This window comes from Sciurus vulgaris (assembly GCF_902686455.1).
Source record: "Sciurus vulgaris genome assembly, chromosome: 9".
In the NCBI taxonomy this organism is placed as follows: Eukaryota; Metazoa; Chordata; class Mammalia; order Rodentia; family Sciuridae; genus Sciurus; species Sciurus vulgaris.
The window spans coordinates 24,125,307-24,140,434 of NC_136469.1; the positions used below are offsets into that span (position 1 = coordinate 24,125,307).

Below are 15,128 nucleotides of genomic sequence, written 5' to 3' on the forward strand. Positions count from 1 at the left end.
AAGGTCAAAAAGGATGAAAGAAAATGCAGAGGGGGAAACCCAACTCCTGTTCATGAAGGATGTCTGGCTTGAAAGAAGCAATTTAATTTCCAATTCTGTGGGAAAAGTGACCTTTGCAGATGAGCGAGTGTTGACAATAAGGCCATTTTTCTCCAGCTTCTCAAACAATGTGATTCTGAAAGTAAGGTTGGTGGATCCTCTGAAGACTCAGAAAGTGATCAATACCGTGGTTATGGTCAGGGAAGGCTGCTGTCGTTATTTAACTGACTTGGAAGACGAAGCCACAAAGCTGGAGGCCTGGAGTTTGGGTGATCGACAACTCTGAGGTACGAGGGGCCCTGCAGTATCTGGACCTTGGCAGGTGGGCTTGCTCAGACTCTTCCCTGGACTTCCACTGCCTCCACCCCTCGCAGCTGTTGTCCAGTGTGTTTTAATTGGAGGGGACAAAAATTATCATTATCAATGTGTTAAATTTTCCTTTATAATAAGTTCTTGGAACCAAAATTCCTCTAGAACAACCACACAGATGGTGTTGCGGCCCTGGCCGTTGGCGCTCAGAGCCGGGCCCCTGCCTCCGGGAGCCCGGGAGGCGCGCGGGGCCAGGAGAAAGGCTGTTGGTGTTCAGCGTCATGGCCTGGTGGAGGGGGGCCTGCCACCGCCGGGGCTTCCTCGCGCCCGACGCCACCAGGAGGCAAATGGGCTCCGCCTGGGGATCGCGAAGGGGCGACCCTGCCGCGGGGACACCGCTGTCGCGGCCTTTCACGCCCGGCTCTCTCGGGAGCCCCAGGCCCGCAGCCCCGCCCGCCGCGGACCTCCCGCCCTTCCTCTCCCGGGTGCGTCCCGGCTCCCCAGGGTCCTGCTCCTCCCTGCAGGATCCTCTTCCTCCAGCATCCCACCGCCCCCGCCCACGATCCGCCTCCCGCTGCAGCCACACCCGCTCCCCCGCCCCGCCCACGATCCTCCTCCTCCCTGCAGGGTCCTCCTCCAGCATCCAGCTGCCCCGCTGCCCTGTCCGGTCACGATCCTCCTCCTCCCGGAAGGATCCTCCTCCTCGCATCCCACTGCTCCAATCGCCTGCCGGGCCCTCGAGCCTCCTCCCTCCGCCCAGATCCTTCTCCTCCCTCCACGGTTACTCCGCCTCTCCGCCCAGAGCCGCCTCCTTGCTGGATCCGCCTCCTCTTGCATCCTGGCCCGCCCCCTCTTCGCGCAGATCATCCTCCTCCCTCGCACGGTCCGCACGCGGCCCCCGGGTTTCTCCCGGGCTCCTCCCGGGCTCCTCCCGGGCTCCAGGGTCTTTCCCCGCCTGTGCGGAGCGCGCTGGAGGGAGGGAGGGACCAGGCGCGGCGGAGGCGGTGCTGAGACCCCCGGGCGCGGGAAGGAGCCCCCCGCCGCCGTCCGGGGCAGCTAGAGGCCCCCGCAGCTGCGGTCTGGAGGGGAGGCGGAGCAGGGTCTGGTTTATGAAAGCAGCCACCTCTGCCTTCCCCTTCTTCCTCCACGGCCCTCCCCCGCCGCCTGCTCCCATTCACTCCCATTTCCCAAGATTTGTCGTGCAATTTATAATTTCTGTTGAATAGAAAAGATAATTAAAAGTCTCATCACCACCCCAACCCCCTCCTAGTGATTATTTTTGTCCTTTAGCCCCAGGTTGGGCTAAATACACTCCCTAGGAGCCATCTGGTCTGATTCCCGGGAACTTTTCATATGGTTTCCATTAAGCTCGCCAAAACCCTGCATTGAAAATGCGGCCCTGGAGCCACTCAGGAACCTCCAGGATTTTCACGCAGGCCAGTCTGGTTCGAGAATCTCAGGCAGAGCGAGGAAAGGCTTCTCTGCTTAAGTTCCAAGTGTAATACCTAAGGATTCTGATCTGAGGTGGTAATTACTGTGCCTCAGGACTCCACGGAAATGCAGTTCTCCATGGTAATGGTTATCATTCATTTGTTTTTCATTGTGTGAAGCACTTAGCTTGTTAGAATTGTTTTAATTCTAAAAATCAGGGTTAACGGCTTTACAGATGAATTTGCAGAAATAACCTGACCACAGAAATTCCATGTGACCAGAAGTTGGTATGGCTGGGTCTGTACCTCCTCCCATGCCTCTGCCCCTTTCCTCTAGCCCCATAGGAAAAACAAATGTTACCTTGTGCAAAAATATTTTCTCTCACGTGGGCTCGGGTTTGGACTCCAAGCAAAAGGCCGTAAACTCACGGGTTTATGGAATCATAGCGTGCTATCTCTGGAAAGTTCCTTTGAATTTATCAAAGACAAATCTTCCACTTTATGAAGGAGACTCAGAAAGTGGAAGGGTGTAGAGAAGGTTGCATGGCTTGTGTAAAATACTAACTCTTTGAGTACTGCAGCCTCGTTTGGGAAATGGGTAGGGAGGAGACCCTCTCATCAGGTGTTCTCTCAAATACAGCAAAAAGGATTTGGGTCAAGTTGACTGCATTTGTGGCACCTCTTCACTTCCTGTCTCCCCTGCCTGCCATCTACGGTTCCCTCTGTCCTGCTTTGTTTTGCCTGTTTGGGGCGTTCTAGCCCTTTTTCCCCTCTTCCTAACCTAGGTTTCACTCCCTTCTTAGATTTCCTTTGCTTTCCTTCCTGTTCTCCTAAACGCCCCCCTCCCCGCCTCAACCGTGTGATTTTATTTGGGTTTTTAAAATGAAACCGGGTGCTACATAAAACAAAGGCAAAGTAATAACAAGGAAAGACTATCCAACGCCTAAGGAATGTGCTGAGTTTTATGACTCAGGCTGCCCTGGCAAAGAACTGGGACTGACATGGAGAGGTGGGTGGCAAAGAGCACAGACCATACATGGCAGCCCTGGTCTCCCCAGATAGGATGGTCAAGGCAGCCTCTGACTCACTTCACAAAACCAGAGACTCTTGTTCTGTGTGGAACAAGGCTTCCTAGAGGCTGGAGCCAAAAGATCATCAACTTTTCCCCATGAGGCCAAATCAGTCTGACGGAGCAGGGGCCACCCTAGGGGAAGAGCCAGGCAAAAGGCCATCCCTGGGAAAGAAGCAGGCTTGATGGACTTGGGCAAGGGCTTCGGTGCATTTGGGAGATGAATAACATGTAAGCTGCAAAGTGACATGAAAATTAGCACGTATTGTATTGGAGACAATGGCTTGGGAGTTCCTGGTGCCGGGAGGAGGGGAGTGGAGGAGTGCTCCCTCATTCTGGGGGCCCAGGGGGTGTTTGCTTTGTGAAGCATGAAGCAGAGAAAGGGCGCGTCAGAGGCTGGTGGGGCTTTGTGGGGCTTCTGGGTGCCATTCCTAATGCAATCAGGAGGAGCACCTAAGAGCAGGAACAGGGGACTTCTGCATAAACACCAGAAAGACACTCAGGCACACATCCTCATGTTCTGAGAATTTTTTTCAAATCAGCATAGTAATGGAGTGAGGTGTACGGTTTTCTCTGTTTCTAAGAGACAGGCGAGCGCACTAAGGAGACCGTCTCTCCTAGCAGGGGTGGTGGGAGGGATCTGAATTGCTCTGTGACAAGGGTCTGTCTGTGCTCCCTTCATTACACAGGACGGGGTGGCACTAACGGGACTGCTAGTCCTCCTCCTGGTGTCCACCATCCCAGAGAAGGCTGTCACTTTTGGATTGAGAATGAACTTGACTGGCATAAATGAGGTCTCGTGCAGCAACCTCCTGGAATGGGGACTTGTTTTTCCTTACCTTCTTTTTTTCCTTTCCTTTCCATGGAATACCCACTGAAAACCCATGGCGACTATTCCATAATAGTCTCTGCTTAACTTTTTCATTAAAGTCTACTTACCTGGAAAAACACAGTCTTTTAGGGACCATGACTTCATACATATTTATAGCGTGGACAGGCGTCACTCTGGTTCTGAGGGAGAATGGGCTCATTCAGGTTTATTTATGATGTGACACTTGGGTGAGTGACATCCGTCATCTGGGTCGGCCCTACACTCTGTTCCACTGAAGCATGTTTATGGAGTGATTATGCCGGCAAATAGTTGCTATATTTAGGCTCTCTCCTCTCCTAACCCCCTCTTAAGTCCCCAGACCAGCAAAAAGCCAAGTGTATGGTCCAGGGGAGATTTGAACCCTAATGACAAGGCACAGGGGCTTGAACGCATGCTGTGGAAGCACTTGACAATCAGGAGGCAATTAGAATGGGAATGTGGGCTTATTAGAGCATTCTTACATGAAGATGGTTTTGTTGCCCGTGTTTAGCAGGTGAGGGCGTGAAGGATTTTGACAGGTGACGCGCTCGGCCCTGAGTGATGAATGCAGAGAGATGCTTATGGAACCCTTTCTTTTCAGGGAGCTTTCTCTGCACAGTGTCTCCCAAGTCTTCTTGTCTGTCACTGCACACCCTAGAGCTGTGGGGGCAGGACAAGAGCAGTGGACTCTGGGTGGGGGTCTCTGTGACCTCATTAGGGTCAAGGTCTCTAGGGTCCTGAGGCTTTCCCCTCCCAGCCACACCTGGCCCTGGGCTGGGGGAAGTAGCTGTGGAGGAGGGAGGGAGGGAGGGAGGGAGGGAGGAAGAGACTCCTTGGCTTCTTGGTTTCACAGTTGCACATACCCTGGCCTGGGCATCACAGGCTTCCCTAGACCCACTTCAGGACGCCATATTTGCCTCTGATTGGCTTATCCACCTATTGTTTATCCTGGGAAGGGTTAGGTCTTGGCACGGGGGCATGAAGCATGGCCAGCATTTTATTTTTAGAGATAGGAAAATGTCTGCTTTTTGGCAACGGCTCTTTTTCTGGCACACACCAGGGATGGCGTAAAAAAGCTCAAGTGAGAGATTCCAGGCCTTAAATTCATGGCATATGACTTAGGCAACAGCACCACCAGTTTCTCAACAGAAACCTTTGTGGAGCCTGGACTGTTTCATCGGATGACCTCCTGAGCAGAGCTGTGGCCCTCCTGGTGGCAAAGCCCTCTCGTCCACAAACCCCATATCCTGGCAGCTCATGAGTCTCTTTCAAGTGCATCAGCTGGTCTGAAATGCTGTTCTTACCTCCTTTCACCTTTTCGCCCATCAATCCACACACTGGTTCAAGGTGGAAGGGAGAGCAGAAAAGACAGTCTTCTCAGTTCCATATCCACCCCCTCCTAGCATCGGCATCATCATGACTGTCGAAAGCAGCCAGGCAGGAGCGAGTGATGAGACTCAGGAATTGCATTTCCAAGTCGTATTGGAATATGGTTCCCTCTTAAAACATATCTCGTAGGTCCTGTCGTTCTGGCTAATAACCTATCTCATCAGCATTTTGTAAACTGTGATGACGTGTTATGCAAAGGTAAAATAGAAAGAAGTAGAAGTAGAAAATTAAATTGTGTTTTCCTCTCTTCCCAACCTTTGGGAAAATTTACTTTCTTATTACAAAAAAATAAACCACAGATGAACACCTTCTCCTTTACTGCTTAGAGCCCGTGGTTACCTTTTGGGTTCATTTTTCTTCTTACTGGAGTACATCCTCTAGTAGATTTTCTTTTGTTCTTTCTCCCTTCTCCACAGAGTGTGTAATAAATTTTCCTGAGGGCTTGTGTGAGGATTTATTTTGATCTCTCTTTGAGTGTTAGTTGGCCTTGTTTTAGAACCCCAAGTTTGAAATTTGAGCATTTCTAAGCTATTGTTTCATTGTTTTCTTGAACCTGCTGTGGTAGATGAGCAGTCTCCTGTTGATCTGATTCTCACCACCTTGTAGGGAATCTCTCTGAATTTTATTGTACTTTGTAGAATTATCTTTTTCATCTTGATGTTCTGGATTTTATTTTGACATTGCTACATATTGAATTTATTTTTCAAGTTTGTTCCCCTGGGAACTGATAGGCTCTTTCAAACTGAGGGCTCAGGTCTTTCGTTAGTTCAGATGTGGGGTGAAAGAAGAAACCAGAAAGGTTAAAATTGATCTGTATAATAAAGGGCTTAGGAAGAGATGGGAGGGACTGTGTGCTTGAGTGCAGGGAAAATATCTCAGTGTGTTATAGAGAAAGGGAGAAGAGTGGGCTTGGAGGGATTCTTGCTAGTTTGGTAAGAAAAAAGTATCTAGTGAAGATTTTTAAGATCTCTGGAAGTACATTAGAAATGTATTCCCCTCTTTGGTGAATAAGATTTCAATTGCTTTTCAATACATATTTGTTTTTGTGGCATTATTGTTTCTGTGATTTAATGCCAAGACTGAACCCTAAGACTGCCTATATAAATAACGTGAACTATATAAATAATTCTTATTATTAATGGTTAAACAATTATCTTTCTCTCTTCTGTTATCTCCCCCCACCCACACACACCTTATCCAGGACACACTTTTTTTTTTTTTTTTTTTTTTAATGTAATAAAGAAATGGAATCAGGTGCACTGATGTCCCACAGTTTCTGGAACTCTCTATCTTATTCATCTGTCACCACCTACCTACGTAAATATTCTCTTAGATGGCTAAAAGTTATAAGAAACATTGACAAATAGTTTGTTCATTCATTCAGTAATCTAATTTACCAGATGAGTTGCCATAAATCAATGATAAATTTGAATGGAAAAGACTGTACAGTGGCTAAGCTCAGGGCAGGCCAGGACTCAGCTTGGGATCTGGCACATGAAATCCTGCTCCCCTCCCCAGAAGTTTAGTATTCTAGAATCTCTAGGTTTTACCTTTGAGGGTGGTGAGTGGCCTCTGGGGACAGGATTTGAGAAAGGCTCAAATACCAACACAGAAAAAAAGGCAGACGATGCAAACAAAATTCAGTTTAGCTTCTTTTCACTTTGAAATTTAGCTTTTGAATTGGCTTTTTATTTTATCACCTTTTTGACAAGTACTAAAAATAGTCGTCAAACTTTTCCAAGTGTGAGGAATATGGGAATAATCATTGAGGGTCCATATTCTTCTAGGAGATTATGTTTTGTCTTCCATTCGTAATACACACATTAAAGGGTTTGATGTGATGAGACAGTAAACATATGCAGCCTGTGTAATCTGAATTACTCACTCTCCTGACTAACAGGTAATTAAGAACTGAGTGGCTGCAGCCCAAACACCCTTGACCAATACTAAGCTCCTACGTGTCAGACGCTGCTGTTTGCACTGGAGCCTCAGGTGTGTGTAGCCCCTGCCTGGGGAAGTAGAATGCAGTGTATTTTACTAATGCGGTTTGAATTTAACGTGGCCCTCTTCACATGACTCCATGCATAGTGACTGAACTTGGGTGGACAGGTGTCTGATGGTCTTGGGTGGGAATGAAATCAAGAGGGCTGAGAAGGCTATTGAGATCAAACTCTATGCCCCTCTCCGGAAGCTTACTATGCTGGACTGAGGAATTTGTTCCCTAGATTCTCTAGGTCCATGCCTTGGAGGTGATGTGTAACAGAGAAGGGAGATTTGGGGAAGACACAACATAGGACTGATGCATCAGTAGCATCTCTAGGTAAATAAAGGCAGAGCTGCAAACAAAATCAAGTTCAGGGTCCACTGACAATGGAGGGCAGCCAGATGGAAAAACAGTTCAGCCGGATCCTCAGGGGGGGCCAGGCCATCACTTCAGGTGGTCACCAGTATTTCTTCTTTTCATTCTTCAGGAATGCCAAGTTTCCACCACTTTCTACACAACTGGTGCTCTCTCCATCTTGAGACAGGGAAATGTTTTCCAAATTACCATTATCTCTAAGTGTGACAGTGTGAGATTTTTGAAACTGCATTTTACAAAAAAAGCATCTTGCATTTACTTTGTGATTTCTGGAGAACTCTAATTCTCGTTTTGGGTTAATCTGTAATTAATTGTAGCTGCTCACATATCAGATTTCCTACATTCCCTTTCACGTTCTCTCCATCCTTTATGTTAAACAATTCACAGTTTGTACACCAATACCCTTCTGGACTTACGTGCCCAAGGAAAGAATCCATTTTTAAAAGAGAGGGATTCTAAATTGAAGTTTTTACAAAACAGCATTTGTAAAAGCAGGCCCACCTCTAGGGAGCATGTGACAAATATCAAGCAGATGTCATTCCTGCAAAGCACTCCCCTCAAAACCCTTGAATTTTCACTTCTTCGGGATTTGCTGCGTTCATGGAAGAGCCCGCCACAGTGACACATACGCTCTGCTTCTCAAAGTGTGGTCTGCGAGGCTCCGCCAGATGGTCTCCTTCAGAATAAATGCTTTCAATATGATAATGTTTACATTTGTGTTTCTGGCATGAATTAATAATTTTCTCATGATATTTAATGAAAAACAGACTCTTTCTCGCTTTCTCATTTGTAGCTCATACAAACCAGTACCTTTCTTCCCAGCCTATCTGATAAGGCTTCTCTTTTTCCTGTTGGTGAGGTGGCAACAGGTCTGGGAACAGGCACTGAGCTTCTATCCACAGCTGAAGTGATGAGCAGCCTAGACAGATTTGAGATCCATTGTCACCACGAAGTTTGGGTTTACAGTGCCTCAGAAAGAGACAGGGTGGCACAGGACCTGGACTCCAACCTCTTTTAAGCTTTTAGGTTTCCCTCCTAACTCTAATACTCTGGGACTGGTGGCTGAGTCTGGGCTCTTTGGAAGACTATCATATTCTCTTCTAAACCTTTGTTTTTTTTTTTAGACCGGAATCCTTACTTTATAATTCTGGTCACAGCAGAAAGATGAGGGGCAGGGGACTTTCCATTCCTTGACTTTTTTGGTTTTGTTTTGTTTACTTCCCTGTATTTTTTTTTTCAGTACTGGCAATTGAACCCAGGGGTGCTTAACCACTGGGCCACATGCCCAGCCCTTTTTTCTATTTTATTTAGAGATAGAGTCTTGCTGAGTTTCTTAGAGCCTGCTGAAGCTGGCTTTGAACTCACAATCCTCCTGCCTCAGCCTTCGTCTCCTGAGCTGCTGGGATTACAGGTGTGTGCACACCTGTAAGAGGAATGGTACTAAATTTCACCCACACACCCCTGTTTCCCGAGATGTCTTTGACCAACAGAAGCTGGTGCTTGGAGACAGCAATAGTCAGGATGGTGTACGAATGGACTGCCTGAACCACAAAGGATAGGTTTATACCAGAGACACTGATGGAAACCTGCTGTGGAATGTGGCTGGAGATTAGACTGCCAGCAATTTACTTTTCTCCTTTTGAAGGAATGTGAACTAGGTAATGGGAGAAAGTTAGGAGGGAAAGGAAGATTTGGCATCTTTTGGCAAGAGCTAGGTAAGCATGAATCTTCATACAAGGGTAGATTTTTCCTCCTCATCACCAGCCATTCTCTCTCTCTCTCTTTCTCTCTCTCTCTCTCTCTTTCGGTATCAGGCACTGAATCCCTGAATCACACCCCCAGCCCGTTTTCAATTTTATTTAGAGACAGGGACTTGCTGAGTTTCTTAGAGCCTCACTAAGTTTCTGAGGTTGGTTTTGAACTTGCAATTTTCCTGCCTCAGCCTCCTGAGCTCTGCTAGGGTTACAGGCATGCACCACCTTGCGCTGCTCCAACCATCCTTTAACCTAGTGGCATTTGGTTTTCATTCCCAACCTGTCACTGAAGTTATGTCCTCAGAGGTCATCACCAAGGCCTGTCACATTGGCAAAAGCTGTGAGATTCGACCTCACCCTACTCATGCTTTGGTGCAATTTCACAGCAGAGCCTCTCTCTCCCTGGCTTCTGACAGTGTGTTCTGGTCCATGACTTCCCTGATAGCTGATTCTCTTTCTCCAGCGTTGTCGCTCCTCCTTCCCCTCTAAAGTCGGCATCTCCCAAGGTTCTGCCTTTGGTTCCTTTTTTGTTGTCCTTACAGCTGATACCATGGTGCCACCACCTCTCCACTGTCTTCAGATGTCCTCTTCACATCTTAAAGTCTGATCATGACCTTTCTTCTAAGCCCTGGGATGAATTTTTGTTTTCAGTCTTCTCTGCACAAGACTGTCCTGTTCAGGCAGGAAACCATTGATACGTCTAGTGAGGATGCTAAAGACCTTCTCTAGGATGTTAAGAACTGAAAAGGCAGGATAGTCATAAAACATTTGGCAGAGAGAATGGACAGGACTCTGTGATGGGTTCCCTGTTTAGAGGTGGGAAGAAAAAGGAGGAGGGACAGAAGAGGACAAAGATGACACCAAGTTTTGTATCTGGGGTAATGCGGAGGATGGATGTTTCCCCTTTGGAGCAAAAGACTGTGTGTTAAGGGGTTGATCTGAGGGAGAAAGTGATGACCTCAGTTTAGTACATTATGAACAGTCCTAATTTCTCTGCTTTTTTTTTTTTTTTTTTTTCCTTTTCAATCTTCCTTTCTTACTGCTGCCAGAATGATCTTCCTAAAACAGATACAGTGATGTCATTCTCCTCAACACTTTTCGTTAGCTCTTACTGATTAGAGAAGATTCAGGAGAAATAGGCGAGTTCAGTCTCCCTGACAAGGGAGTGGAAGCTGGTTTCACTCGCTGGTTTCATTGCATCTTCCAGCACCATGGAAATCCACCGAGCAGTTTCTCACCTTCTTGCCTTTGCTCAAGCTGTTCTCTCAATCTGGAATGCTCTCCCCATTTTCCCTGCTTACAAAACCCAACTGATTCTTTAGACTGTTTTGCAAGCACCCGTTAGAACTTGTAGTCATCTATTCAATGATTCCACAGCAGTTCATGCGTTTGTCCTTCTGTTAGATGTGTTTACTCAAGTATGCATTTTTTTGGTTGACTGGTAGTTCCTTAAAGCCAGGAACTCCATCTTACCTGTTTCCATTTCTCAGCACATGACTTGCCACACATTTGTTGCTCATGAACAGTAAATGAAAAGGAGAGGGAGATGCTGGTCCAGGTTAGAGCAAGTGGGGTGTCTCAGGGGAGAGAAGTGTTTGGTTAAGTGTTCTTGGACTTGTTTTAGAGTATGTTCGGCTGGGATGGAAACTTTGGATTGTGAAGAATGGGCATGAGAATAATGATGAGGGAGGCAATGGATTATGGGTAACGTCATGTCTAAGCACAGAATCCTGTGGCACAGAATCCTGCGTGCACATATTTAGCCTCCAGTGTACAGGCAGACAAGGCAAATTGTAAAGTCCCTCACCAGCAGGAAATTATTATTCTGCTCATTTAAAAAGATACATGGCCTCTTCGTGTCACCAAGACTCCAGTGTATTTAGCTATCGGGCTGCTACGTCTGTTGTCCAATACTATAAAGAGATGGGCCCATGACTGATAGCGTGGTGATGCCCTGTGGCCATGCCCATTTATTTAGTTGCAGGAAAGATGGGCCTGGGGGTACTCTGATTAATGAGATTTCTTTGACCCTTAATTATGCTTTTATATGTTAGACTCTTTCATCAGCCTGTTTTTATTTTCAGCAGCACAAGGGAAAAATGAAAAATGTTGTCTTTCACTATGAATCCTAGAATAATAAAACCAACGGCCTTCCTTCAGGATGCACATACATACACACTTACGTTTGTGTCCATGTATCTATGTGTAGGTGTTCATGTGTATGTTCTTTTTTTTGTTTTTGTTTTATTTTTTATTAATTTGGTAGCAAAGATTGAACCCAGGGACACTGAACAACTGAGCCACATTCCTGTTTATCTTTTATTTTGAGACAGGGCCTGAATAAGTTGCTGAGAGACTTGCTCAGTTGCTGAGGCTGGCTTTGAACTTGCAATCCTCCTACCTCAGCCTCCCAAGATGCTGGGATTATAGGGACGTGCCAACATGCCTGGCTCAAGTGTCTGTTCTATGTGTCTTGTGACATCCATCAGTCCTCACTTATTCCAATCTTTGGTTAGTAAAAGAACTACTAGTTTTATGTGTTTAAAGTGGAAGGAATAGCCAGGTATGGTGGTGCACATCTGTAATCCCAGTGCCTCAGGAGGCTGAGGCAGGAAGATTACAAGTTCAAAGCCAGCCTCAGCAATTTAGCAAGGCCCTGTTTCAAAATAGAACAACAATAACAAAAAGGGCTAGGGATGTGGCTCAGTGGTTAAGCACCCCTGGGTTCAATCCCTGATACAAACAAAACAATAGAGATAGCTTAAATTTCTAAACTTTCAATTATCTGTTTAGCATGAGGGCAGACACTTCCTATTCAGCCCAGACTTTTGAGAGAGTTCTTTGCACAGGCAAATGTTACCTTCTAATTCCTAGCTCCCAAACCTTATGTTGTGCTCCACTTCATAGTCAGTGGAGACTGTAAGAGCCACCTCACCTATCCTTGGGCTGGAGGTTGGTCCCAGTGCCTGGGGGGAGGGGGCGTGACCTCTCCCCCTTGGCCCTGTGTGGGCCCTCCAAGGTCAAGGCTGCTGCCTGAGGCAAGAGGCAGCCCACTTCCCTGTTGAGTGCTTTTTCTAAAGGAGCCCTAGAAGAGCTCCATCCCATTAAAGACTTCAAAACACAAACCCCATAAAGAAAGCAAACCAAAACCAAAGACAAAACAGTAAGACCAAAACCAACGAAAAATGAAAGGAAAACCCCAAGCAAGAGCAGACTGTAAAGAGACCCTGCCGAATGGATACCTGAGCCTTCGCCTGCTTCTCATGAGCCAGCTCTGTCATTCCCTAGCGTCACAGCCCCACAATGTCCTTGATCCTGCCAACTCCTCCAGTCCCTCTCAGGAGTGGGAGGATGGGAAAGGAGCTTTGAGCTAACTCAAGGACTGGGTGGGTAGCCCACACTGGCTTAGAGGGAGGAGTAACAGGAACCTTCCTGACAAACAGAGCAACTGCCTTGGACACTCTTGGTCCCCACCTGGCTAACTCACCTTGCAGTCTCTGCTGTAGCAACCACTGTGGTCAGGTGTAATGGCAGACCTCACCTGGGCTTTTTGTTCCATAGCCAGTTCTCCCAGGTGGTTTCTTGGTTACCTCTGGGACCTCCCCAGCCATTTGTCAAGCAAACCTGGAAGTGCAAGAACATGAACACCCTCTGGGGTTACTGAGACCCCCTCCTTTTCCCACCCTTGGGCTGCCAATTCTGAGATACATCTACGTAGCTCCTCATGAGGACCCTCAGAGGGACTGCATCCAATTGCCCATAGCAATGAGTAGTTCACTAATGCACCCTGGGATTGTCTTTCCTTTCTTACCTGTTTCACTTTTCTAATATCCCACTTTTGTTCTTAGAATTGCTTCCGAAAATAAATGATGGCACATAATCTCAGTGCTCAGGGCTTTTTTTTTTTTTGGGGGGGGGGTGGGGAGGTAGGGAGTCAGGAAACAGATAGATGGTTAAAAATAGATCATCAATGACAGATAAGTAGTAGCGATAGATAAAAAGAGGTAGGTAGATAGACTAGGGAGGATAGATTAGACAGAGACAAGTAGGTACACAGACAAAGATAACTAGATAATTTTCCATTCAGTGGAAGTACCTAGGAACAAACTTTCCTAATGTACTCCGAATTCTTGGGGTGAGTGTTTCTTTTTAAGCAAGTGACAGAATAAAAATATTTACTGTATTATTTCATGACGCCAAAACTAAAATGATTACATCAGGCCATTTACTCTTCTACAGGAGACCCACACTTAAAGGTGGCTGCCAGAGAACTCAGTGGTCACAATTGTACCTGTCACGTGGAGGAGGCTGGAAGGAGTAGGGGGGCGGAAAGAGGAGGGGGTAGAGTTAGATGAAGTGGCAGGGCAAGATGTCTCCATTCCCATCTGGCTGGCTCCCAACTCATTAAATTAGATGAAATACCCACAGGTTGGTAAAATATGTTTAAGCCGCCCTCAAGATGACTCAGGCAATCCGAGCATGGTGACTTAGTTTTAATGAGAAGAAAATTTTAGGCCTCCCAAACTCTGAAGTGGGCAGAAAAATAATTTTAGTCTCCTTTTCTTTTTTCTCTCCCCTGAGCTGGTGGTGGCTTGAGAACGTGGAGGTGCCATTTTTGTTCTAATTATCTTATGAGAACTTTTGCCTTGCAATGACTTCTTCAAAAGTGAACTTTTTCTTATTTATAAAGCCATAGTAATGTGGTTTATTATAGGTAACTGCTAGGGTAGGGATAGGTCTTGGAGATCACTTAGCTCAACCTCTCTCTTTCCGCGGTGCTTAAAGGTACATCAAAATCAACCCCTCATTTGCTTCTGAGCTACGCTTCACCTCCACGGTAATGTCCCTCATGGTTGGAAAACGTTCTGTGTAATCAGATATTCTCATTAAACAGGGTGGACAACCACATGTAGGGGGAATCAGTTTTGAAGTGTGAATCAAAGTAGATTCTCTGCTCCAAGTCTACTACTGTATTGGAAACCCTAACTAATTTACATTTACCTTAACTGTTTTGAAAAGGAATCTTTTCAAAAAAGGGGACTGAGCAATTGTTTTCTTCTTCCTTTTTGCAGTTTCTACCAATGTGAGCAGGATTTGTATTTTCCTGTTTTGCAGATTCAACTCTAAAGAAAAAATTATGAATGGGAGATCTACTACCTCATAATGAAGAACCTCAGACCATCCAGACTTGGAACAGGGGAAGGTTGGGGTCCCTCAATCCCAGAAGTTATCCACTTCACTTACTCCAGGGCCTGCCTTCCCGGCATTCACTTGCCTGTTTGGTGAACTGGAATTATTCACCAAATAAATCCCATTCTGTGTGGGACTCTTGTGCATGAGGGATGATGACTGGAGTAAGCCTGCATGTGCGATTGACCGCTCCTTAGGACGTGGCCCGAGCCTACTCAGGGGACCCCCTGTGTCTTGTGATTTTGCTCACCAGTTTGAAGCAGCGTCTGGGCAGGACTTCAGTTTTACATGCTCTGCCTCCTGGAGGCATGAAACCCCTTCAGTGGCTTCAGTGACTGTCCCCTTCCTTCCCTCCTCGCCTTCTTACATGCACAGCTTCTTGGGGTTCTCCTTTCCCCCACAGCCTGAAAAGCACTGGGAGGACCTGGTTTCTGTGTTCCAGCGACTAATGAGACACACCTTCCCATGCACACCATTCACACTGTCCACCAGGCTCCCCATGGCCTTGGCAGAGCTGCAACATGAGGCTTCTGACCTGGGCAAGGAGGTAAAACTGCTCACCAGATCTTTTCTCCTTATTCCCCTGTGACAAAAATATGGCTGTCAAACCGTCAGATAGTTTGTTGGTGGTCACCAAATGAACGATCAGCCACAGACACTTTGTAAACATGCCCTTGAGTCTTGACCTAGAATATATTTATGTAGCCTGACAGTACAAAGGGTGTCTAAGATCTTGGAT

General features: G+C 46.6%; 1 protein-coding gene across 3 annotated transcripts in view; it reads left to right on the forward strand.

Moving 5' to 3' along the window:
• Window positions 1–14,541, forward strand: part of LOC306669937 (uncharacterized protein C4orf51) — a 41,721-nt gene extending 27,180 nt beyond the window's left edge. The window contains exons 6-7 of one of the 3 annotated variants that reach the window (XR_013766251.1): window positions 157–326; window positions 14,315–14,541. Coding sequence is in view for 1 of the 3 variants with exons in the window: in XM_079154173.1 (XP_079010299.1) it covers window positions 157–267 (111 nt within the window). In the remaining 2 variants the exon portion in view is untranslated. Of the gene's footprint in view, window positions 1–156; window positions 949–975; window positions 1,261–14,314 lie in introns of those variants that run through there. The other 2 variants (XR_013766252.1, XM_079154173.1) reach the window with 2 other exon arrangements.
• The last annotated feature ends 587 nt before the right edge of the window (window positions 14,542–15,128 follow it).